The sequence below is a fragment of the Lynx canadensis genome, chromosome B3 (genome assembly GCF_007474595.2).
Source record: "Lynx canadensis isolate LIC74 chromosome B3, mLynCan4.pri.v2, whole genome shotgun sequence".
NCBI lineage: Eukaryota > Metazoa > Chordata > Mammalia > Carnivora > Felidae > Lynx > Lynx canadensis.
In genome coordinates, this window is record NC_044308.2 from 73038400 (window position 1) to 73062631 (window position 24232).

At 44.8% G+C, this 24232-nt stretch overlaps 2 gene segments (V, D, J or C); one reads left to right on the forward strand and one right to left on the reverse strand.

Moving 5' to 3' along the window:
• The first annotated feature begins 10075 nt into the window (after positions 1-10075).
• LOC115516205 lies at positions 10076-20359 on the forward strand. The segment is given in 5 exon segments: positions 10076-12008; positions 15434-15712; positions 16543-16614; positions 16974-17111; positions 18508-20359. Coding segments are annotated over 4 exon segments (552 nt in total).
• Positions 20360-20972: 613 nt separating this feature from the next.
• LOC115516220 lies at positions 20973-22317 on the reverse strand. The segment is given in 2 exon segments: positions 20973-22020; positions 22262-22317. Coding segments are annotated over 2 exon segments (372 nt in total).
• Positions 22318-24232: the final 1915 nt, after the last annotated feature.

Here is a 24232-nt window from a genome sequence, read left to right on the forward strand (position 1 = left end):
TTTGGTTTGTTTGGTTTCGGTTTTTGGTTTTTTGCTTGTTTTTTTGTTTGTTTATTTGGTTGTTTTTTTCTCCCAGCAAAAGAATGTTAGACTCTGTACATGGGGATGAGGTTGCTCAATATTTATGCGACAGTCATACAGTTGTATGTAGGGTGGGAAGGACTTGTCACAAAGATTATAACTAGAACTGAGGTACTTAATCAAACCATGGATTTGGATAAGATCTCCCAAAGAGAGTGTGAAGATAAACCTTTTTTTAATCTTGCTTCCTATTGATAGCAACAACAGCAAAATCCACACTCTCTTCAAATGGTTACCATTCAATAATGTCACTTTTGATGAGCCTAGCATATCACTTTATTTTCACAGTGACAGACACAGAGATCACAAGCAAACCAGGACCAGTGTGTGGAGGGCCCCAGAGGAGTTTTCGAAAAGGGAATAACTTGTCCAAAATCAGAGGTCAAACAAGAATACGAATAAAAAGCATGCATTGACTTTGGCCAAAGCCACTGTGTCTTGTCACATTGGCCATGCCTTGCACAAGGGCACTCGGCTGAGGGGACGAGCGGGGCTAAAATCCAGAGTGCACTCGGCCAGCTGAGCCCAGGCCTGGTGCAATGCGGCATCAGCTGGAGAAAGGGGTGGCTTTTATAAAGCACACAAAGGTGCCATCTGTTCGCCAGGCTTGGACCCAAGGGACTGCCTCAGCATTTGCCCAACAGGGCTGCCTTTTCAACATCACACAAAGCACCATATGGGCTGCTGGCAACCAGGAGAGTCCATGAAGAGGATGAAATTTTCAATTTACATGACAGCCCTTTCTAAACCTCCAACACTATTGAGGTGCAAAGTGGGGCAGGCAGAGGTGATTCAGAGGCTTAGGAGGTCACAGGGGAAATTACCCTGACCGCAAACATTTTCTGCCCAGCCCACACAATGCGTAGAACCCACTCGAGACATCCAGAAATCTGACAGACTCCTCTGTGGAAGCCATCTGAGAGTGGACTGGCCAAAGGCACAGATGGGAATGGACATGATGACTTCTGAATGTCCACCATGGTCGCAAACTCCAGGGCAGATCCAGCCGGCAGGGCAGAAAAGCCTCAGACAGCAGCACCTAGGCAAGCCTGCCCTGAGCTAACTGCCAAAACCCTTTGATCTTGCTGGAGCTTGACTGGGAGAAGACTATCAGAGGCCACATAGAGAAACCCAGGGCAGGTTTTTGTAAAGCTCTGTAGCACTGTGATTGGTGGGATACTCACAGTGCTACAAAACCCACAGAGACCTGTACAAAAACTGCAGGCAGCAAAAGTGGCATTTCCCCAGGAAAACCTCAGCCTGGCTACCATGCCCCGAGGGTCAAACACAGCAGGAAGCCACCCCTCTTGGCTCAGGAACCCGGAAAGGACGCCACAAAATTGACTGGACCAGGAAAAGTGACCCCCGCCCACACCCACGGCTGGCTTCTAGCTCACTGCTGTTCTCCCTTGAATGAAACTGGCATTTCAACATATCCCCACAGCCACATGTGGGGAATGCAAAAGGTGTTTCTTTAAAAACTATTCCTGTCTATGTTCACGTTGATTCTGTCATAAGGGTTATATGAGCCATCTCAGATGGAATTTCTGAATCCAAATCCCTAGAGAGATTTGCCTGAGTGTTTTGCTTTGCAGTTTAGAGAAAACAAATTCAAAGAGAGATTGATTGGTTGGTTTTTAGGGGAACGCCAGCCACAGTTGTTCATTCTAATGCTGACCGAACTGTAAATCATCGGGCCCTCATCAGGGCTCCATGCTGCCCTGTCACCTCTTGTTATGCCACACGCTATCTGTCCTTAAAGCAGCCCTGGTGAATGTAAAGGCCCTTGACTCTAGAATAGTCACAAACCCGAGACCCATCTTCTTGACATTGCCAGTTTTCCAAGACTGAGAGTTAGGTGTGGGTCTGGGAGTAAGAACAATCTAAAACAAGAGAAAGCAATAGTTCAGAGGACATCACGAGGTGTACTAGACTAGAAATGTTCCCCATAGGAACAAGTGCCCCTACCTACGCCTCAGGCAGCCTCCCAAAAGCAAGCCCACCCCACCTGCGATTGATCAAATCATCACGAACCAGTTGGCTAAGCAATGAGGGCCATTTTTCTAAGAGCTGAGCCCTGAAGACCCTCCAGTCCTAAAGCTAATAAGAAGAGGAGCTCCCGCGGACAACCGTTGAGGTTTTTGGAATGCCCTCAACTGCTCTGACACAAACTCATCTTCGGAAAAGGAACTCGCCTGACTGTCGAACCAAGTAAGTAACGCATTTATCTGCTCTTTGAGTTTAGGGGCTCCTCCATTGAAGGGGGCGGAAATATCAGGAAATGTGAAACAGGTAGTAATAGCACCAAAACCATGTCAAGGAGGACTTTAAGGAAGATGTGAACTATGGTTAGTCCCCTCGATGGGAGCTGGGGGAGGTTTGTCTGTAAAAAAACAAAAACAGGTGCTGGAGCTGCGAAAGAACCCACACAAGTCCAGAGAAACTGAGAAAATTCTGCCCAATCTGCAGGATTCAGGTCAGGCTGTAGAGACCACAGAGTCGTTGGCTTAACTCCCCAAGGAGAGAACCCATCAGGAAAAAGGTTGATCTGAGCCTAAGTGATTCTATCAAAGTTCTTTAAATGTAAATATGAATACTTCTGACCTTCCTTAGGCCAAACACATGCTCTCGAGACAGCTCACTGGCCCTGGAGGGTGAAGCCAGAGGGTGGTCACTGGGGTTGCTACATTTCTCTTCAGAAAAAAACAAACAAAAACCCAGTTCCAGACATTGGCTTCTAATTGTTTGAGCTACAAATGGAAGCTAGGTTACTAGTGAGGAAGCGGGAACATTCTGGTTCCCAGCGAGACCAGATCCCAAGCAGAACAAAGTGAAGGTGTAATGCCTCCAACTAAGAAATGCTTTAAAGTCTATAGGACACAGGCAGGAGAAGAAATTCCCTAACAACTCATGGTGTTCATCTTCCTCACGAAGAGGGTATGGTGCCACTCGTTAATTAACTGCTATAAAAGAATCGACGGTGAAGTTGTCAAAAGATTGTACTCAACACAGAAGGCATCTTTTTGTGTCATTTAAATGACATTTGAATTCAACCATGTCTTGCTAAAAAAAATTTTTTTAAAGTCTCCATTTGTCAGAAGCTTCCAGTTAAATAGTGGATATTAATATTAAGCCAGCTAATGTAAAAAAGAAAGAAAGAAAGAAAGAAAGAAAGAAAGAAAGAAAGAAAGAAAGAAAGAAAGAAAGAAAGAAAATACAAAACCCCATTTCAAAGGTCCTAGGGAAGTCTAACAGTGGGGTCAGTGGTCCCAAATTTGCTGAGCTGGCTACTAGAATATTAACAGCACACTCTAGCCTGATGCTTTGACATTCAGCTTGTGTTTTCCAAAGTAAAAGAAAGCTCCACAGAGGTGGGGTGGGAGAATTTGATGGGGTGGTCTCCTCTCAGAGAATGCCTACATGTATGATGTGAGGGAACCATAGAATTCGGGGCTGAGGAAGGAAGAAGAAGGAATGCAGGCCGGCCATTCCCAGGCCTCACCTACTATGGGGAGAAACAGGGTATGGCTTTGCATCCAGAAAGAGAGAGAGATCCCAAGCTGTGCTAGCACTGTCAGGGCAGAGAAATTCAGATTTTAAAAAAAGAGAGAGAAAAATCATAGCAACATTTTGAAAATTCAACTAGTTCAAGTCCTTGCCTTTAGACCTCATTGGCTTTAAAATTTCTCACTAAGATAATAGTTTATCCACATTCCCAGTGGAGTGAGTGACTGATTTCCCTAACCTCCCTTTGTTCACCATGCTCTTCCTAATAAATTAAGTCCTTCTGTTTGCTGAGTTATGATCCAGTGTTTTCCTAAGTGTGGAATGCACAACCTGAGGTTTTATATGGTACATAGACTTTTTCATTTTCATTGTGCTATCTTTTAATGGATATCAGAATAGTACAACTAGGTTGTCAAACCTCTATGACTTAAAGTTTCCTTTTAATTATATTTTAAGTTAAAAGGTAAGTAAATTTAAGAGGTGCCTGGGTGGCTTAGTCAGTTAAGCATCCAACTTTGACTCAGGTCATGATCTCACGGTTCGTGAGTTCAAGCCTCACGTCAGGCTCTGTGCTGACAGCTCAGAACCTGGAGCCTACTGCAGAATCTGTGTCTCCCCGTCTCTCTCTGCCCCTCCCCCACTCACACTCTGTCTCTTTCTCTCTCAAGAATATAAACATTAAAAAAAATTTTAAGGAGTAAATTTTAAAAAATTATTAAGCAAATTATATGACGGATGTGACAAAACAGAAATGTGATTAATTGAAGTCTGGGAAATACTGAGCTGGTACATTCCTTCATCCTTTGAAATGAAAAGATAAGGGGCATCCAGAGAGAGAAGGATCCAGAATATCTTTGAATGATGCCTTCTTTTTTAGCCAAGTAATATTGGATTGAGGAGGCCTCACTGCAAACCCAGAGACTAATTTATCTTCTCAGAAGCCTACTTCCTTTTGAAGCTTCCTTTTCCTTGGAAGCTCCTTTTGTGTTCTTATCTGCAGGGCTCCTGGGTAGCACAAAACTAACAAAAGGTCTACACAAACCCACAGACCCAAATCCATCAACCTTTCATCCCTCTGGATAGAGAAAACCTGGGCATGCCGCTTAACTTCATAAAGCAGAACCAGAAAACAGGACAAAACAGCATGGAATAAAGAACCACGATGTAAGCATGTGCTACTGACCATGACAATGATAGGAGCTTAGAAAAGGGCCATAGTCATCAGGAACACCTTCAGGAAAGTGGGTCATGAGATACACTTAGAATAATATGTATTATTATGTGTCATCACTATATTAACTACCACTTTCTGAGTGTCTATTATGTATCAGGCCACTGGACGAGGCACTTTATTAATGAATGCCATTTTATGCACTTCTCACAATGGTCATGCGGAGCTAGGTACTATTCCTCACCTGTTTGCAGATGGGAGGTGGGTTCTCCAAGATCACAGAGTCAAAATTTGTATCATCTGTCTGATTCCACCATCTGTGCACTTGAGAACTTTTCTTTTCTGTTGGGACTGCAGTTTGATAGAGGCACATGGGAGGCTTTTCGTGCCTGGCCCAGCCTCCCCCTCCACCTCTACTGGGCTCCTTTCCAAGCTGCCTGCAGGGTCTGAAGCCACAGTTAGGCTGTTTCCCTTCCAACCACCATCCCCCACCACCATCCCGCCTTCACCAAGGACGTGCTCCTGCGCCCATACCCAAACCAGCTACCCAAGGAGGTATTCTCCACGCAAGGCCCATTCTTCACACTACACCCCTGCACTCGAAGGTCTCTACACTCAGAAAGATCCAGGCAATGAACAGATTATCTTGACCCCAAGAAAAAGAGTCCAGAAAATCCTGGGCTCATCGGTGTGTTTCTAAAATTCCAAGAGATAACTTTCCTGTTCCTGTCTCTGGCATTCCCCTCTCATTCCCGATAAGCATCTCCCAGAACAGAGCCTTCTTTTTATTAATCGAAGTATAGTTGACACATAACGTTACATTAGTTTCAGGCATACAACATAGTGATTCCACAAGTATATTCATTATGCTGTGCTCACCACAAGGGTAGCTACCATCTGCCCCTGTACATCACTACTACAATACCATTGACTATATTCCCTATGCTGTGCCTTTTACTCTCATGGCCTCTTCATTCATTCTGTAACTGGAAGCCTGTGTCTCCTGCTCCCCTTCCCCCGACTCTGCTCCTCCCCCACCCACTCCCTCTGGCAACCATCAGTTTCAGAACAGAGCCCATGGCCTGCAGTTCCTTGTGCCCACAACCACATTCTCCCAGGGATTCACATAGCTCTCTCCCTCTCCTCCTCCATGTCTTTACTCAATGTCACTTCTAGTGACGCCTTCCCAACCATCCTCTGTCATTCTGCGGTCCCCTTACCCCGCTCCATTTCTATACTCTCACCTCCACCTGAAACTTCGTATAACTATGTGTCTTCCTTGCTCCCTGAGGGCAAGGGTGCTGAGTTGTTCCTCACTGTTCCCACAAATACACTGAAGGCCTAAATAACTGTTGAATGAATGAATGAATGAATGGACAGTCAGTTGTGGTGTCAGGCAAAGGGAAATAGAAATAAAAGCAAACTGGGAACCCACAGAGCCAAGCCCAGGTCCCCGCTCTGCAACCTGTGACGAGTCCCTGTCCCCATGGGCTGGGCCCTCCTCTAGGTGCTGAGGGAATCGGCATGAACAAAGCAGACAAAAACCCATGCCTTATTGGTGCCTTCGCTCTAATGGCAAAAGACAGATGGTAAACTAGCTAAATAAATAAAATATATAGTACTTTAGGCGGCAATAAGCCCTGTGAGGGAAAATAAAGCAGGAAAGGGAAAGCAGAAGACTAGTGGAGGGAGCAGTGTGCAGTTTCTAACAGAGTCACGGAAGGCCTCACTGGAAAGGTGACATTTGACCAGAGACCTGAGGGTGAGACAGAGTGAGCCACCTGCAGATATCCATCCAGAGGAAGAGCACTCAGGGGGAACGCAGCGCTGCCTGGAGCATGTGAAGGATAGTAAGGAAGCCTGTGTGCCTGGAAGAAAGAGAGTGACAGGGAGAGAATTTGAAAATGAGGTCAGGTTGGTAATAGGCCTGGGGAGGAGTCAGGGCTTCGGTTTGGAGACCAGAGAAGGGGAGACTGGAGAACGGAGTGGAGGTCATACCTGGCCTTGAGAAAAGACCAAGGGAGACAGAAATTTGGATTTCAGGCCTCACCCACAGCCCTAAGAAGTGGGCATTCTCATCTGCAACAAAAAAATAGGACTCTGTTCCCTCTTAGTGACCTTTTCCTACCATCCTGGCCCTGGGAAGCTCTGTGCTCAGGGAAATTACACCCCTTGCTTCAAGTCAAATGTGTTTTCTCTGAGTGTAACCCTAATGAACAGTCCAGTCATTCGGCCAAGGCTTTCTAGTTTACAGAGTGCCTTATACACACCCTTTCATTTCATCTTTAGAACCCCCAATACAGAAGATATCACCCTCACTTTATAAAGGAGACAAATGTAGCTCCATGAAATTGGCTAAGATTACACACTTAGTGAGGAACAGAGTCGAACCAGATTTCAGGTTTTCTGACATTTTTCTGTCTCACCACCGCTGAGACTCACTTTCCATTTGAGTGATTCTCGAAGAGTGATCTGCAACGCGTTACGGGCTATAAGCAGATCTGAAAATGTATTCTCACCCTGGTTGTATAAGTGACACAGACAATCTTATAGACTCTCATTTTTACATATGACAGAGGCTAATTTCACAGTCATTTTTAAGTGTGAGTGTATCATTAAAGCTTGCTAAAGTTTTATATTTATGAATATGTTCTTAAAATGTACTAGAGGTGCCTGGGCGGCTCAGTCGGTTAAGCGTCCGACTTTGGCTCAGGTCATGATCTCACAGTTCTGTGAGTTCGAGCCCCTCATCGGGCTCTGTGCTGACAGCTTGCAGCCTGGAGCCTGCTTGGAATTCTCTGTCTCCCTCTATCTCTGCCCCTTCCTCACTCGCCCTCTGTCTCTGTCTCTCTCTCTCTCAAAAATAAACATTTTTAAAAAATTTTTTAATGTACTAAAGATTCTAATTCTATTTTATACTAAGAAGTGTGTTGCACAATGCTTGACAATGATGCAAAGTTCTTACTGGATATGAACTGGAAGTCCCCTAAAGTGAGGAATGAGTGGGGTACATGACTCACTAGATCTTTGCCCCACCTAAGTGTAGCCCAGAGGTTGAGAACCGCCAGCCTATGACCAATGTACCACCTTTCTTCTCTCCTGATCAAACTAAGAAACTCCTTTCCAATCTCTCTCAGAGCACAAACTCATTCTCTCTCATTCAGAGCACAAATTCAGATTGTAACATGGCAAAGGCTCAGATTTCTATTTGACTCAGGAATCACCTCCTGCTTTGTCCTGAAGGATAGCCGCCAAGACAGAGGCGCAAAGAAGTTACTCTAGATGAGACAGAAAATACGGTCCAGTAGATATCACATGACTTGGCAACTGGTGCCAGGGTCACCATACAGAGAAAGCAAAGCTCTTTTTAGATTAGGTCTATCAGCTGTGCAGTATCCAATGTTCTTTGGCAAAGGAACCTATCTGGAGGTAGAACCACGTAAGTGACTTCTTTCTCCTTCTTGTGACCACTATGTGTAGCAATTATCTTTAAGTATTTTCCCAAGTCACCAGCTTTGGAAACCCTTGAAAAAAATCTAGCCAGCATGTAATTTAGCAAGGGATGGTTTGAGGAACGGGGACTGAGTTTCTGATAAATTCCAGAATGAGGTATGTGCTGCAGTGGTCCTCTTGATCCACTATCCTTTCCTGGAGAGTATTCGTTGTCTTCCCTCTACCTGACTAACTTTAGAGAACCAGCTTCCCACCTGTGCACTCACCATTTACAGATCATAACCAGGTCATAACCAGAACTGTGCCAAATACACCTAGTAAATGAGAGGTGTGATGATGAGCAAGTCAGACCAAGAATTCAGACGAAGTTTCAATCCTTCTCTTTGACTGACAAGCTCTGTGACTTTCCTTCACCGAACTTTAGTTTCTCTCTAGCTAAGCAAAGTGATTTCGAAGGGGTCTTCCAGCTTTAGCACACTAGGATTCTAATTATCCTCTAGACCAATTCTTAGGGATGGTTTAGTAGGAAAAGCAAGGAAGTCCAATGGTGTTGAGTGTCTTATGACCCGGTAGGAATTCTGTGATTTGATTGTTAAAAAGGGTACTAGAAAAGATCAAAACTGTTCCTATGCATCCATTAGTTAACATTTGTGTCACCACAGAGGTTTTGACAAGTGACTGCTGTGGCCCCTTCCAGTCCTATCACTCGTTACTCTGGTTCAATGCATGGAAACTGGAGTCTAAAGAACCTGGGAGTAAGGCCCAGTCCTGACACTCACTATCTTAACCATTATTAGCTTCAGTGACTTCATCTGTAAGAAGGATCTAATAATGATATCACCTCATGGAGTTTGTTACTATAATGTTTGCTGGGGTAGTATAAACACAAGACATTTGTAAATAGCCAAGTTCTTATACAAGTCATGGTCATGTATGATTATTATGACCCTTCGGTTAGGCTCCACTTCTTTTGCATCAATGGCTCTTGCTCGAACCATCACATTCTTCCACCTCTGAGTCATAGTCCTTTATGATTGATCAGAGACTTATAGTTATGTTTCTGCTAACAATAGCCATTTGTCAATTCTCAGCCAACCCAAAATGATTCCTTTCTCCCTGTGAAATTTGATCCTGAAGCAAGATCGGCGGGTAAGTGATGGCAGGTTGAGGAGATAATAGTAGAAAACCTAGGGACTTCCCTAAATGCCAACACTCAGAGGACAACACATATAAACAAGCTGCCAAGATACAGTGCTTAGATCTCAGAAACCGTTGCAGAGTTTTATGCCTCCAGCTATTCTCGTTCTGCTCCACCCACCCCCCTTCCAAACAGACGGACTAAACGGAGGGCAAATAGGTGGTGGGGTTTTTGTAATGATGCCTGAGGTGGTGTCATGATGCACCACTTATCTTTGGAGCAGGGACTCGACTCGTCGTGGAACCAAGTAAGTCATGCATTTTAATTTACTTCAGCGCATATAGTCCCTTGGACTTGTTGTAGCAGAGTCCTGAATGGATTGGAGCTTTGGGGGAGGTCAGGAGGCTCTAAATTGGAAATGCATTGTTTTGTTGTTGCAAAGAGTCAAGGTAAAATTTGAGGATGAATTAATTAGGTTTCTCTTAGGAAAATAGTCTGTGTATGCACGGAAACTCTGTTCTAAAGATTTGTAGCAATAAGCCTTCTACCAAGGCCTGAAGAAAGCCCTTAGTCAGGCTTTTGGTCCCCTCCTCAGTCAGGGCAAAGGCAAGCTCTAGGTGAGAGTCGCTCCACTGTTTATGAGGAAAAAGACTCCTAGCCAAAATGTAGGAAGAGGAAGGGTTAAAAAGAAGAAAAATATTATTGCAGAGAGAGTTAGATCAAGACAGTCTTCTCTCCCTCAGATGACAAAAGCCAATCTTGCCTTTGTGTCTTTTTGCTGAGAACTTGCATTAAATCAGTGCGCCTGGCTCAGACTAAATGATCCCCCAGGCCCCATCCTTGTCTGGGTCTTCCAAGAGCAGAAATTGCATCCCTTTGGTTAGCCCTAGATCTGAAGACTCTGCACAGGGTTCAGGAGCCTACATCCAATGTAGAATCACAGCCACCAACTTCAGGACAACAGGGAAGTCATGGTGCTCTCCTAGAGATACTGTCCCCTGGTAAGGCATGCCAGTGCTCAGAAATCCAGGGGTGATATTCAGGTAGTTTGGGTAGCTGCCAACAGTCACTGGGACTGGTCCAGAGAACAGTAGTCTTTCAGAAGCTTTCCAAAATGCCACGTCCAATGGGGCAGGCATTGCCCCCTTACGTGGTTAAATTTTGTTTCGGAGGAAATAAAGAAGTGGGGAAATGTACGTGAATGTGGCAAGGTTGACATCCTGAAAGCAGCTGGTACTGTCAACATGACGTCTGCCTCTCAGAAGGAAACATAAACTTACAGGGGTTCTTGGTTGCCTGTTGCTTCCAGGCCAATAGTGGGATTTGGCGTGTTATCTTATCTTTGAGAAGGGAGAGACTAGAAAGAAGGAGGGAAACAGTCATGTTGTAGCTGATTGCAGTCTGATCGATGTTGGGCAAATTGCATCTGAGCGAAAAGTATTGTATTTCATTTTCCCTTTAAATCATTTCCACTTGAAATTCAGAATTATCTGCAGTGTTACAATCAAATCTCTGAGGCTGTGGCTTTGGGAATCTTAGGGAAAAAGGAAAGACATGAAACTGATGCTTAGCCCCTCTGCCGGGACTCTGACCTGTGCTCTCTGGTGATACTCTATTTACTTCTTCAGTTTTCTCTTCCTGCAGTGATGGAGTGTAATATGATTATGTGAAGCTCAGTTAGGGAAAGTGAGAATTTCAAGTCAAGCCCTCAATCTTAAAGTTTTGACAGCAAATAATGGCCCTATACAACCATCGTTTCCTTTGGCTCTAGCCCTAGACTCTAGATTTCTGGTGATGAGACCGAGTAATCCATAAGGCCTTCAAATTCTATTTCACATGATTATTATATCCTCCTGAAGCTTGTATCTGGATCCAGATACGGGAGGAATTATAAAACAAAAACAAGCGGTCCAAAGCAAGCAGCGGCTTCTCTGACCCACATCCATGGACACACAGCACCCTGGGCTCTCCATCCACTACCAACTTCTTGTTCAAGCCTCAGACCCTTAGAAAGCCTTTCCTTGGGCTCGGGGAATTAGGAGACAGATTCCTTATTATTGTGAAGCTCAGTCTGAGTGATGGGGAAGAAATCAGGTTTCTAATCAAAAAGCAGTATCTGTGACCCAAGAGAAGGGAACCAGAATGTGAGAACCAGACCTGTGTCTAAACCCTCTTCAGCCAAACATTCACTCTAAGAAATGTCACTATTCCGTGCCCCATCCCTATTCCCAAGCTATCGTGTTCTTCTTGGAAAGGCCTCCAATAAACTGGGAGTTAAATTGTCCATCTTGAAGGCAGCTACCAGTCACCTGTCGCCTTCTTCTCTTCCTCTATGTCAGCTCTGTCCCCTGTCTCCGTGCTTCCTGGCTGGGATTTCATGCACACATCCTTATCCAGCAGATACACTATTATTAGCTTCAAAGGGAACTGAGCCTCTGTGCACTCAGCCCCTTGATCTCATCGAGGGCAGCTTTGTAGTTCTCTGAGCTGTGGGGTCTCTAGGCTGGGACCCAGGCTGGGGAGGCAGGGCACAGATGTTCTAGGCCAGGCCCCAGGGCCAGCCCCAGGCTGGTTACTTGTGAGGCAGTGCTGCGATGTGCTCCTGGGATACCCGACAGATGTTTTTTGGAGCCGGCACCAAACTCCTCGTGGAACCACGTGAGTTGATTTTTTCCACTATATTTCTAGGGATAAATTGAGTCCTGGCACTGGGGCTGCCATCCAGTTTGCATTACTTGGGAAAGTATAACTAGGAGATGGAGTAGCCCAGATGTGGGGGGTGGCCAGATAAAGACACTGGACTGAGTCCCTGAAGCAGCTCTGTAACTAGTTTTGTTTTTTAAAAAAACATACATTCAAACTGCATCCCCCACTTATTTCTGAAATCTTCAGAGCAGCCCAGAAAACGCCAGGAAAACTAGAAAAATCGTACTAATTGCTGGGGCACATGGTGGGGGAGGGAATGTGCAGGGACACTCTGGCCCCAAATCTCCAGAAGGTTGTTTCCACTCTTACCCATCTCTTTGGCTAACCTGACTAGTGCACGTGCCTCATTGCAACCGTAAACAAATGCCCTGTAGCTTGGAAGATTTAAGACAGAGACAGTTAACCAGGTCAGAGTAATCAGGTAGAGCAAATGTGTATTTCAATGTTAAAGTTAAATCCCATGATGTCAGAGAGCCTTGAATTTGTGAGTGACATTTGTTACAGATGGTACAATCCTTAGGGAACTGATAGGACTCAGTGGGAATCTAAAACATAGATGATTTCTATGTATACAAGTTAAGAAAGGCTGTTCAGGAAAGGTATATACTTCTTCTGGTATTGTTTACCAGCACATAACCTTAGCATTGGACTCATAGAAAGAGAAAGACTGAAATAAAATAGCAATTGTCCAAACAAATAGCACTTTGAAGCCCATAGTGAAATGTAATTACACCTGTGGGCCAAGAAGAAAGACCAGCAATTCTCAAAAAAATGAACAATTAGATCTTTAAATTTTGGACTACAGTAGGGCAAATTTTATCTAACTCGGATTTTGGTTTAAACTGAAAACAAAATCGACTAGTTTACATATGGCAACCATATAAAATGCATTCTGTTTTTTTTTTTTTTTAAAGGTTCAATTCAGCCAGATAACCTTTTCTTTGGTTATCATGATACCAAAGAATGGATTAGATAAAACACTTCATTTTCAAACAATTGTTTTCAATAGATAGGTATTCACTGAGAAAAGGGTCTGAGAAAAATGTTTTACCAAATGAATGCATTATGCTTTATCTGAAATAGTAACAGATTAAGAGCTCAATATCATAAGTGTATGACCTTCTTCAGACATTTGTCTTGTCAGTTATGTTCCATTGTTCAAATTATTCAAACCAAATCTCTCTAGCCCCAAGTGATCATTGACAACTGCCTTTGAATTTAGATTTTAAAATCCCAAGCAAGCCTTAATTATCCAAGTAAAGCAGGCTAGGATTGGGTCATACTCTGAAGTAACCAAGGAAATAGGATTGTTTTGTTTTGTTGTTTTGTTTTGTTTTTTAATTACTGGTTTCCTTTCTCTGTATCTCATGACTCCCTTGAAAATCAACCAGAGTACATGTCACCAAAGTCAGTATAGTGAACGAGAAATGTTGCAATTCTGAAGACAGGTGAATGAACATGTGGTTTTTCAAGCCGTTGCTGCCGAGTTATCAGTGTCTGTTATCAGTGGCTTCAGCTATGCCGGAAAGCAAAACGATGAAGGTTTCCTCACATGGGTTGAAATTAGGTTCCAGGAGAGCCCCCTGAAAAAATCCCCAATCCCCGTCTTGTCTAGAACTGAAGCCAAAATATATGGAACCAGATTCTTAGGAATGAGTTTCCTGCCCTTAGTGACTGAAACAGAATCCAGTCTTCCAGCTGAGCTTCCAGGCAGAGAAAAAAGTGGTAACAAATTTTTTCAAAAAAAATATTTGGAGGCTAGTTAAGGGGGGGGGGGGGGCCGGTCTCTGAACAGCTGATTCCCTAGGAAAGCCCTGATTGGCCATTGTCCATTTACAAAATGATGATCAGAAAGAACTTCTAGACTAGCAAACGTACCCTCTCAAGCAGATATAACCAATTTATTTGTTTATAGCTCCACTACCATGAGCTTCAACAGCTAACGCCCAAATCCAAATTAGGACAGAGTATTAGAAAAATGATTGCATTTACTCACCCATTACCAAGACTTTTCATTTAGCATTACCTTATATCTTGATTATAGATCATAGTAAATAAAAGTACACTGGAATTCAACATTTTTAATTTGATATCACCTAGTTTCAAATAGAAGAGCTACATTCACACAAGTAATTACTACAGAAAATTGACAGTTAAGCTTCTGTTTGGAAATATATCTAGGTCACCATTCACAGATTGGTTGTCTCTCCTGATTTCAGGCATCTTCACAGCACCCTCCTTTTTTAACAGTTATTTGAAGATAGCCTAAGGATCCAAGTCTTCATGGACAAAATTTATCATAATTCACAAACCTTAATAAGGCATGATGGGAAAGAACCAATACTGCCTCCCTCAAAGCTTTAAAACTTTCAGTTTCAAGGAAAGAAAAAGATGCATATACAGAGTAGCAGATAGATGGTAGGTCAAGGTGAGGCATGAATGCAGAGGAGGCCAGGAGGCGATCCAATGATTAGGACCAACACGCCATAGCTTCACTTAGAATAAAATAAGAACTGGGTTTAAACTGGTTTTATATCTAGGGGCGCCTGTGTGGCTCAGTTGGTTGAGCATTTGACTTTGGCCCAGGTCGTAATCTCATGGTTCATGAGTTTGAGTCCCACATCAGGCTCTGTGCTGACAGCTCAGAGCCTGGATCCTGCTTCAGATTCTGTGTCTCCCTCTCTCTCTGCCCCTCCCCCCCACTCACACTCTGTCTCTCTCTCAAAAATGAATAAATGTTAAAAAAATTAATATCTATAAGGACTTCCTGGGAATAATAGCTGTTATCTCTGATAAAAGACTCAGAAACTATAGGATAGTCCCTTACAACAAAATAAGTATTTACCTAAAGGCAGAGAGATGTACCACTTAACTTCAGTGGTTATCCCTTCCAGTCCGAAAAATGAGAAAGACACCCTAAAGTGACTCCAATACTGCCATCCTCAGGGTATTTGAATGAGTCATGTAGTCCTTCTCAGACCCTGATTCTTTAACTGAGCACCAACCCTGTTCTCATTCTAAGGGCTTATGCGTTTAAAATAAACCAACGATGCAGACAGATATTCAACCTGACTGTAATCATCCAGAGGACTGATTAACAAAATACAGATAATTGAATCCCAGATGATCCAGAAACTTGTTTATAGTTGTTATTTTCCATCTCCACTTCCAGCCAGGTCTCTTAGCAGCTCCTAACTAGAAGTCAGACTGACTGCCTTTCATTTCCGCTTCCCTTAGCCACCTCTTTCATTGGGTGTTAACAAGCCCAGGTCACTAAAGGATGCAGGAAAGTCTGTATTGCAGTATTTGACCCCAAAGGAATTGAAGTAAACCCCACCGTTTAACTCCCTTTCAAGATAAATTGATTATATTTGCAGAAAGCCAGCCTCCTGCCACACCATCCGTTTTCATCATGCGAAATGGGACGACGGTTGCTTGTCTGGTGAAGGATTTCTATCCTAAGGATATAGACATAAAACTCGAATCAACCAAGAAACTAGAAGAATTTGACCCTGCTATTGTCGTCTCCCCCAGTGGGAAGTACAGTGCTGTCAAGCTTGGTCGGTATGAAGATCCAAATTCGGTGACCTGTTCGGTTGAACACAACAGTAAAATCGTGAGCTCCACTAACTTTGAACCAAGGACAAATTCTTCAGGTAGGTCACATCTAGTTTCAAGGGACTGGAATTGTAGGGAAGAAAAATTGAGGGAAAGGGAAGCTGAAGATGTAAACTCTTGACAGATCATTCTCAACGTGGCATCATGCTAGAAATAAGACTGAGCCCAACTATGGCCCATCATTGACTTTGAACTTAACTCTGCATCCCTGAGCTGGAATCTAAGATAAAGTCCATCTTATTTCATCTCCTATCTCCTCTTCACCAGCCACTGTCTCCTTGATACTAATGACTGTCCTACTACTAGACTCTGGGTTAAAAATTCATGCACAGACTATGGGGCACCTGGGTGGCTCAGTGGGTTAAGCGTCTGACTCTTGACTTCAGCTCAGGTCATGATTTCACATTTTGTGGGATCGAACCCCATGAGGGGCTCTGCCTTTACAGGGCTGATCCTGTGTGGAATTCTCTCTCTCCCTCTCTCTGCCTCTCCCCTGCTCTCTTGCACTCTATCTAAATAAATTTTAAAAACTTAAAAAAAAAATCTTTAAAAAAATTTTTGCACAGCCTAATCCAATGTGAATGCCAAAACAAAGGGCAGCCCAGCCTATCACGGGATTGAGAACCCTCATTCATCCTACAAATTTCATCCTACAAATTGGAAACATACCTGAATGTGGGCCTCATAATATAATGAAAAAATTCCAGAATGGGAAGAATGTTGGCTGTGCGAATAGCTGTTTGACCTTAAGCAACTCATACCCCTGATCCTCAGTTTACTTACTTAAAGTCTCCTCCACTTTTCAAACCTCAAACCCTTTGAGCCTCTTGGTTGCCAGTAAATCCCTGACCACTGCTGTTTGTTCCAGGTACTGTAAAACCAGAACCAACGGAAACTGAAAACATAAAGCTAACTCCAAAGAGCATCAGTGAGCCCAAAGGTTAGTTGAAATCAAGGGTCAACTTCAGAACTGAGTGTTAAAGCAAACTCTGTAATTGTCAGACAGGGCCAAAAGTCAGCAGATTTCAAAAGAAAACAAAAACCATACCTGAGCCCAGCTGGTTCCCTCTGAGCCTCTCGGCGAAGTTTGCCTGGCTACAAGCATGGGTTTCCAAAGCTTGCCTGGCTGGGAGTGAGCAGCAGCCTTGGGTCTCTCAGGGCCATCTGCCACCAAGCTAGGCTTGCAGCCCAGGCAGAATGATGGTGATTCGGGGCAGGCTGGTGTCCGTGTGTTGTGCACCTAATTTCTGGAAGGGAATTTAGTTTCTTGCTAAAGCCGCTATCTTTACTCTTGTTCAGCCACAGTTCATCACAGTTCACAGTTCACAGCCGGGAATGTAAACATGCTGTCCCTCACAGTGCTGGGGCTCCGGATGGTGTTTGCCAAGAGTCTTGCCATCAATTTTCTCTTGACTGCCAAGTTATTTTTCTTTTAAGGTAAGAATTAGCTTCTTCTTATGCCTACCTCAAGCCAAACTATGCTGCACATGGAGAAAAGGAGTTTAGGAATGTAAGGGGCCAAGAAGGCTTGGAAAGGGAAGAACACAGAGACATAAAAGGATTTTTTTTTTTTAATTTATCTTGAGAGAGAGAGAGCGTGTGAACACATGTGCACAGGTGGGGGAGGGGCAGGGAGAAGGAGAGACAGAATCCCAAGCAGGCTCTGAGATATCAGTGTAGAGCCTGATGCAGGGCTCTAACCCACAAACCATGAGATCGTGTCCTGAGCCGAGGTCAAGAGTCAGACGCTTAACCGACTGAGCCACCCAGGTGCCCTGAGACACAGTATGATTTAATAAAGGTGGGCCACCTCAGATACTCAGCATAACACCCCATCTCCTGTTGTCCTCCTATTTCAAGCCAGACTCAAAATGTGTTATGTAATATAATGTAATACTGGCCGATAATCCCCACCTCCAACCCAGGAGCTAAAACCTTGGAGCTATGTAATGAGAAATAGTTTTCTTTATTTGCTATTTTGTTTATCTGGCCAAGGGTCATGGTTATTTGCAAGGCCATCAGTAAAGCTTCACCCAAAGAATTTCCGGAAACTGCCTTGCCTAGACAGAGGAGATGCCAGCTCCCATCTCTTTATCACAGGACTCCCAGTGTATAGACCAGCCCATCTTTGGGATGAACCTACATGCCCATTAGTAGTAACCAGCACACTGCTAGCTATTCAAGATGCATACAAAGTTGCAGTTGAGACATTAATTATCTGCCTGCTACTTGCATTCCTTCTTCATGTAATCTTAGACATGAAGTTTAAACCGGGGCCTAGGTTTGCCCACGAAGCCCTTTTTCCAGTACCCCCAATTCTCCCCAGTCCCAACTCCTGATCTAGGGACAACTTTAGATTTCAAGTGTGGGACTGATCCAACCCAGCCTGAGGACATGTCCAATCATTTCCAAATGGGTGACTGGTTTCCAGGAGTCCCAAGGACAAGAGCAGTGTGGCTATATAAAAAGAGCACTACACTAGGAGACAGAAGACATGGGTTTTCACCCTGTCCTTGTCACTAACGCTCTGCTACCCTAGCCTAGTTGTCCACCTCTTTAGGCCTGAGGTTTTTCACCCATTAAACAAAGGAGTTAAGAAAGACTAAGGAGAGCAAATGAGTTGCATGGCTTATGCCAATATTGATAAGTTAATACGGAGTAGCTGAATTATGGCCATGTGCAGAAAGGACCATACCATGATAGATTAGTGATGTCTGCAATGATGCAGCCACAGCAAGTACTGGCCATCCCCAGACTATGTGAGTACTACGATTCCTCCCAGCACTGACTATCTGTGATCTATGACACTCTGATCCTTGTCCTTCACTTGCAGGCTGACTGGCTTCAGAAGGCTGCCTTATGAAACTCCCACATTATGTCTTCACATAAGCCTACAGAGGAGCTGTCTCCTAGACTTCTGGCTTCTCGGTGATTCAAGGTGACCGATCCCAGTCTTGCTTAAGTGGCTGCTACCCAAACCATCAAAGCAACAAACCCAGCTCATTTTCCAGCTTTGTGGAAAGACACAAGTCCTAGGGAGTAGGGCATTATGGTCCTAACTGCTCTATCTGCTGCTTTATAAAGGGATATAGGACTCATTTTTTTTATTATTATTTCTACAACAGATACACTTTGAAAATAGTGTTTTTTTCCCTTAACTTTCTTTGCCTTCAAAAGTAGAAAGTGGGAGCCAACAGATTCCCAGCTCCATACTCCCCGAGGAAAACAGACCCTGGGGGTTGGAGAGAAGATGCCCTTCACCTAACAGGAATGGCTCTGTTCAGCCCAGCACTAGGTTTGCCTCAAGCTGGCATTCTCATCCACAAAAGCACTTTCTGCTTTCCTTAGTACTTTACAAACAAAATTACATTTGACTTCTCATGCAGCCAATGGGGTTTCTAAAGCCTCATCTAAATACTCTCCAAGCTATTAGCAAAGATCAGGGTAAAATACAGAGAAAATTACTTTTATCAATTGACTTCACAAACATGAATTGACTCCTTCTAAGTTCCAGGCACCGAGCTGAGGGTGTAAAGATGAACGAGAGGTGGGCCTGCTTTCAAGCGACTTACTGTGCAAGCACTTTTGGAGGGAGGGAGAGGAATGAGACTCCTAGATTTGGGCTGTAAAAAGAGTATCTTTACTGGGTTTTGCCTGCCAATATATGCACAGGGAATTTGATTTCAGTGGATGCTGACTCTTGCCTGCCCCTTGTTGTTGATGGTTTTCTGCCATTCTCAGTGTTGTCTCTGTTTCATTTATTAAAGTGCATCGAGTGTGCCTTGCCTCTGGCTTTACTCATAACAGACCACCGCGGGAGGGGGAGAGTGGGTGCTGTGAACTCACTGTTAGGCAGACAAAAGCCAAACTGAACTTGTAGGTCACACCGCAGCTTCCTGAGCCCCAAGCCTGCAGGCTCCTGCCTCGGGGACCCTGCCCTGGGTTTCCGGCTGTTGCTGCTGCTGCTACAGCAAAACAGCAGCAATGACCCCTCTGTGGCCGATGGGCTCTGCTACTTCCACATCAGCAAGGCCACAGCATTTTCCCAGGTGCACCCACTCAGGTAGCAGAGCCCTTGCAACCCACTATTGTGGTTTCCTGGGCACCTAGGGTGCTACCTAGGGTGTCAAGCGGGGGCTTATGGGGTCACAAGTGAAAGAGCAACCCTCACCAACTCCCCCTGATATTGCCATCTGCAGACTCCCATGTTGTCTTTACAGCCCAAAGCAAAGAAAGGAGGCAGTAGCCCTCTGAGTCAATGGGTTTAGGACAATCTACATGGATAAGGAGGTCCATCCAGGGAAGAACCATTAGAAGATTCCACACAACTGCACCTCGTGTGTGTAAAGAATGCCTATTTCCAAAACATTCACATCTGTTACCTTAGGTAACATTAGCATGTTTCTATAAGTGGCAAAGAACAAAAAGATCACATCCTCATTTTTCAGATGGAAAAAATACCCCTTCCAAAAAGGTAATGTACCTTCTTCAAAGTCGTTCAGTGAGGCAGGACGTGGCTGTGAGCAGAACCATGTTACCAAGAGCACCAGCCCAAAGTTCCTTCTAGAACATACAGCATCCCCAAAACAAGGACAAGGTGGTGATTTGATTTCAGCTAGACTGGACTTCAGGATTGTCCGATAGTTAGCATATAAATGAGCCACCCTCTGATCTACTTTGGTGGTCAAAAAAAAAAAAAAAAAATCCTAGCTTATCACAGGATCTTGAATTTCTCCTACCAAAAGGAGCCTCCAGAAAATCATTAATGGCAAGAGCCAGGTGGGGATTGTGGCTGTTTTCAAGGGGGGGGGGGGGGCATCATATTGCGGATTATAGTTCTCTGGAGCTTTTGCATACAGCACTTCATTTAAGTCCAAAACAGCCCTGAGGGAGTCCTCCAGAAGATTGCTACACACACTCAGTCGTGGGCAGCACAGAGACCCAGGAGGCGGAGACATTTGCCCAAAGCCTTTGGCTCCCTCACCCGTGTTCTGTACATTCCTCTCTCTAGTGACTGCTCTTCACCCACCTGTTTTGAAGCCCAGATAAACTGCTGCCAGAGCACCTAGTGATGAAGCTGCCAGGGAGAGCCCTAAAAGCGCAGCAGCACACGTGAGCTCTATTATTACCCAGCTCTCTGACCTTGGGAATGAAGGTCCCTCCCTTCTCTGCGCTCTAGTGTTTTCCCTATAAAATCATAGCCTGGGCTTCTACTCTCTTCAAGGTTATATCTCATAATGAATAGTTGTTTTAAGGCAAAGAATTCAATGGAAAAAAAAAAAAGGAAAGAGGGACCAGTTCCCAGGGCTCAGGGTGTATCTATTTTGACATCACACAGTTGGATTCTCCTGGAGATGATCATCTTCCTTGGAGACACCAAAGAGCTCCAAACGCAGGGACTTGATGCTGGGGTTCTAGGGATCACCAACAGCTTTTTCGGAGTATCTCAATGCTCCTCCGTGGAAGAAAAATGTTCTCCAAATAAAGTAAGTGAAATGGCAGTGTCAAAGGGCATTCAAGAAAAATAAGGTGGCTGTACAAGAAGAAGCAGGGAAAAGGTGAACTGGGGGGAAAATTTTGAAGTAAGTAACTTTGTGTCTACTTTGAATCTTAAAAGGAAAACAGACCAATTCACAACAATGGATAAATGATAGAGACTAAAATAAAAGCACTCCCGAATGGTACCTTGGCCATTCTGTTTATCTTCACAGTCCTCAGAGTACATACGCAACAGGCCCCCGTATCAGGCGTGAGTGACCTGGGCACTGGGGACACGAAGATGAGAATTCCCCAGACATACCTCTCCCACTCTCCCACCGCAACGGCCCACTGAGTCAGAAGGTAGGGAGGTGCTCTGCTCCATCTGAAGCCAGGGTGCTCTCCTGGATGTGAGCTGCCCTTGTATTATTCAGCAGACATGTCAGGGCACCTCCAAAGGCCAGGCTGGAACACAAAATAGCCGGGAAGAAGGATCCCAGGGAGCTACACCAGGCTGTGCTGGGGGTTTATGTTCAGACCTCCTGGGCACCTGCGACACTGTGGGGATAGATGGCGCAGTAGTATGTGGCACTGTCTTCAGGCTCCACCGAGATCACCAAGTGGAAGGTTTTCTGGGACTGACTGTGCCACACCCAAAAACGACCCTGAGTAAAATCTGCATCTTTGGATCGAGTGTTATCCCTGTAGAGGATAAACTGAAAGGAACGATCTGGCCTTATTCGGTACCAGTATAAATCCGGGTTTGAGTATGTTGTGTGGTAAGTGCAGAACAGTGTCACCTTACTGCCGCTTGCCACTGTCTGGTACGGGGGGCTCTGGGTCACTTGGTCACACAGCACGCCTCGGTCTGTGAAGAGATAAAAATAGAAAACGGTCAAGTTCCGCACCCCATAGGCACCGGGTCCCACACAGGCCCTCCCAGAGGGAACTCAACGGGCAGAGGCAGGAGAAGGACACAGAGATGAAAGTCAAAGGTGGAGAATGAATGGAAAACCAGGCGCAGAGAGGAACAGACCATGCGTTTAAAGTCAGAGAAAGGAAAACGGGGTGGTAGGACAAAGGGAATGTACACGAGTGAGTGTACCCACAGAAAAGCAAAAGGCTAACGCCCACAAGGAGAGTCATCTTCCTATCAGGGCTGGAGAATAAAATGGGTTCCTGAGGTCTCTAAGACCATCTCGGGGCCTCTGACGGGAGGAAGTGGGAGGGAATTGGAGCAGGCAGGCAGCCCTGACAGTCATGTGGCTGAATGAGCTGTAACTCTAGGAGGCAAATGCTTCCAGCCAAGAAATTATTGTTGTTATTGTTATTTTGGTCCTCAATCCATCTTGAACTAATCCTTTTGTAAAACGCAATGAAGATGAATTACTTTAAAAAAAATAAATAAAGAGAGAGAAATAGAAAATGCAAGCCCAACGACCCAATTGCTGTACAAGAGGCTTACCCTCCATTCCCGGATCCTTGGACCACACACAGACCGGTGTCCAGCCCAAGGTCAGCTGCACTCATACTCAATAAATGGCATAAAGGAATGAGTACCTTCGACTTGTCTCTTACTCCTCCATGTAAAGAGGGAGGGAAGAGGGTTGAACAAGATGGATTCTAAAATCTCTCCTAGCCTTGAATTCTAGAAATCTTCTATTTCTAATGCTCAGGGCATACCTTGCCCTTGAGAGTGCTTGCTGCATATCATAGAGTGTGACTTTCCATCTCTCAGTAGGCCCTTTGCAGCACACGCTTGGCTCCAGCTGGAAAATTCTCCCCCGCAGCAGAGCTTTCCATGGGGGATACTGCTGTGAGTGGGTTACAAGCTTGCTGGGCTAGTGCTCAGTGTGGCCACTGGAGTCATGGTGGCTGGAGCCCCTGGGACGGGCCCTTCCAGTCACATGCAAGACAAATACCATTTTGTGTGTAAGCCAGGAACATGGCAACAGCAGGGTGTATGGCCCTCAGAAAGACGAGACTGAGTACCTCACTCCCCCAAACCCAGGAGTGTCTGTAGGAGTTCCTTTTTTCCCTTCCCTACGTCGAACTCATCGGTGAGTGCTGTTCATTCTGCCATGAAATAAACGTCCACCCTGTCCATCTCCACCACCAGCAGCTCCTGCAAACACTACCATCTCTTGTCAGAACCACTGCAGTAACCTCCTAACTGTCCTCTTACTTCTGTTCTTGTTCCAGGACAATCCCTTCCCCAGATCTTTATGTAATATAAATCAGATTATGGCAGCTGGACCTCCTTTCCTGGGCCTGTAATACCCTGCAAATGGTCTGGCAGCTGCCTCCTGTCCCACCTCAGCCCCTGTCCCACCTCAGCCCCCTCACACACACACACACACACACACACACACACACACACCATAATGCCAGTTCCATGAAGACAAAGACCTTGTTTATCTGTTCATGGATATACCCCCAGCACCTAGGGTTGTGGCTGCTACATAATTGACAATCCATAAATATTTGTGGAATAAAGGAATGCAACTTTCTTCACTCAAAAACTCACCAGTGTCATTGCTAAGTTTGCTGGATTTGGCAAGTAAAAATGCAGGACACCCAGTTAAGTTCAGACTTCAAAAGAACAGCAAAAAATTTTTAGTAATATTTAGAGTGCATTTACACTAAAAAAAAAAAGTATACATTGTTCATCTGAAATTCAAATTTCACTGGGAATCCTGTGTTTTATTGTAGGCGACTGTAGGCATGGAGAATACCAAAAGTGAACACCAGGCCGTCCGAAGTCCGCCCATGAGCATCCCCAGGCCCCTGGACCTGGAAGAGGATGGTTCAGTGACCAGGCTACGGGGGCCTGCACTGCCGCCTGCTGGCGGGGGTCCCCTTCACAGGAACACAGCCCTCTACTGGCAAAAGATTGTCTCAGAGCTTCCAGACTTTCAACATCCAGGAGCTCTGCCAGTCCCCACCCAGCTTCTGGTGTCTGTCCCTGCTCTAAAGGTGTCAGCAGCCTTGATATTTATAAGAGAGCTGAGTGTTCCCTTCCTAATTTAGGCAGTAGCAATTTTTTTTCAGTTTTTTTATTTATTGAGAGAGACAGAGAG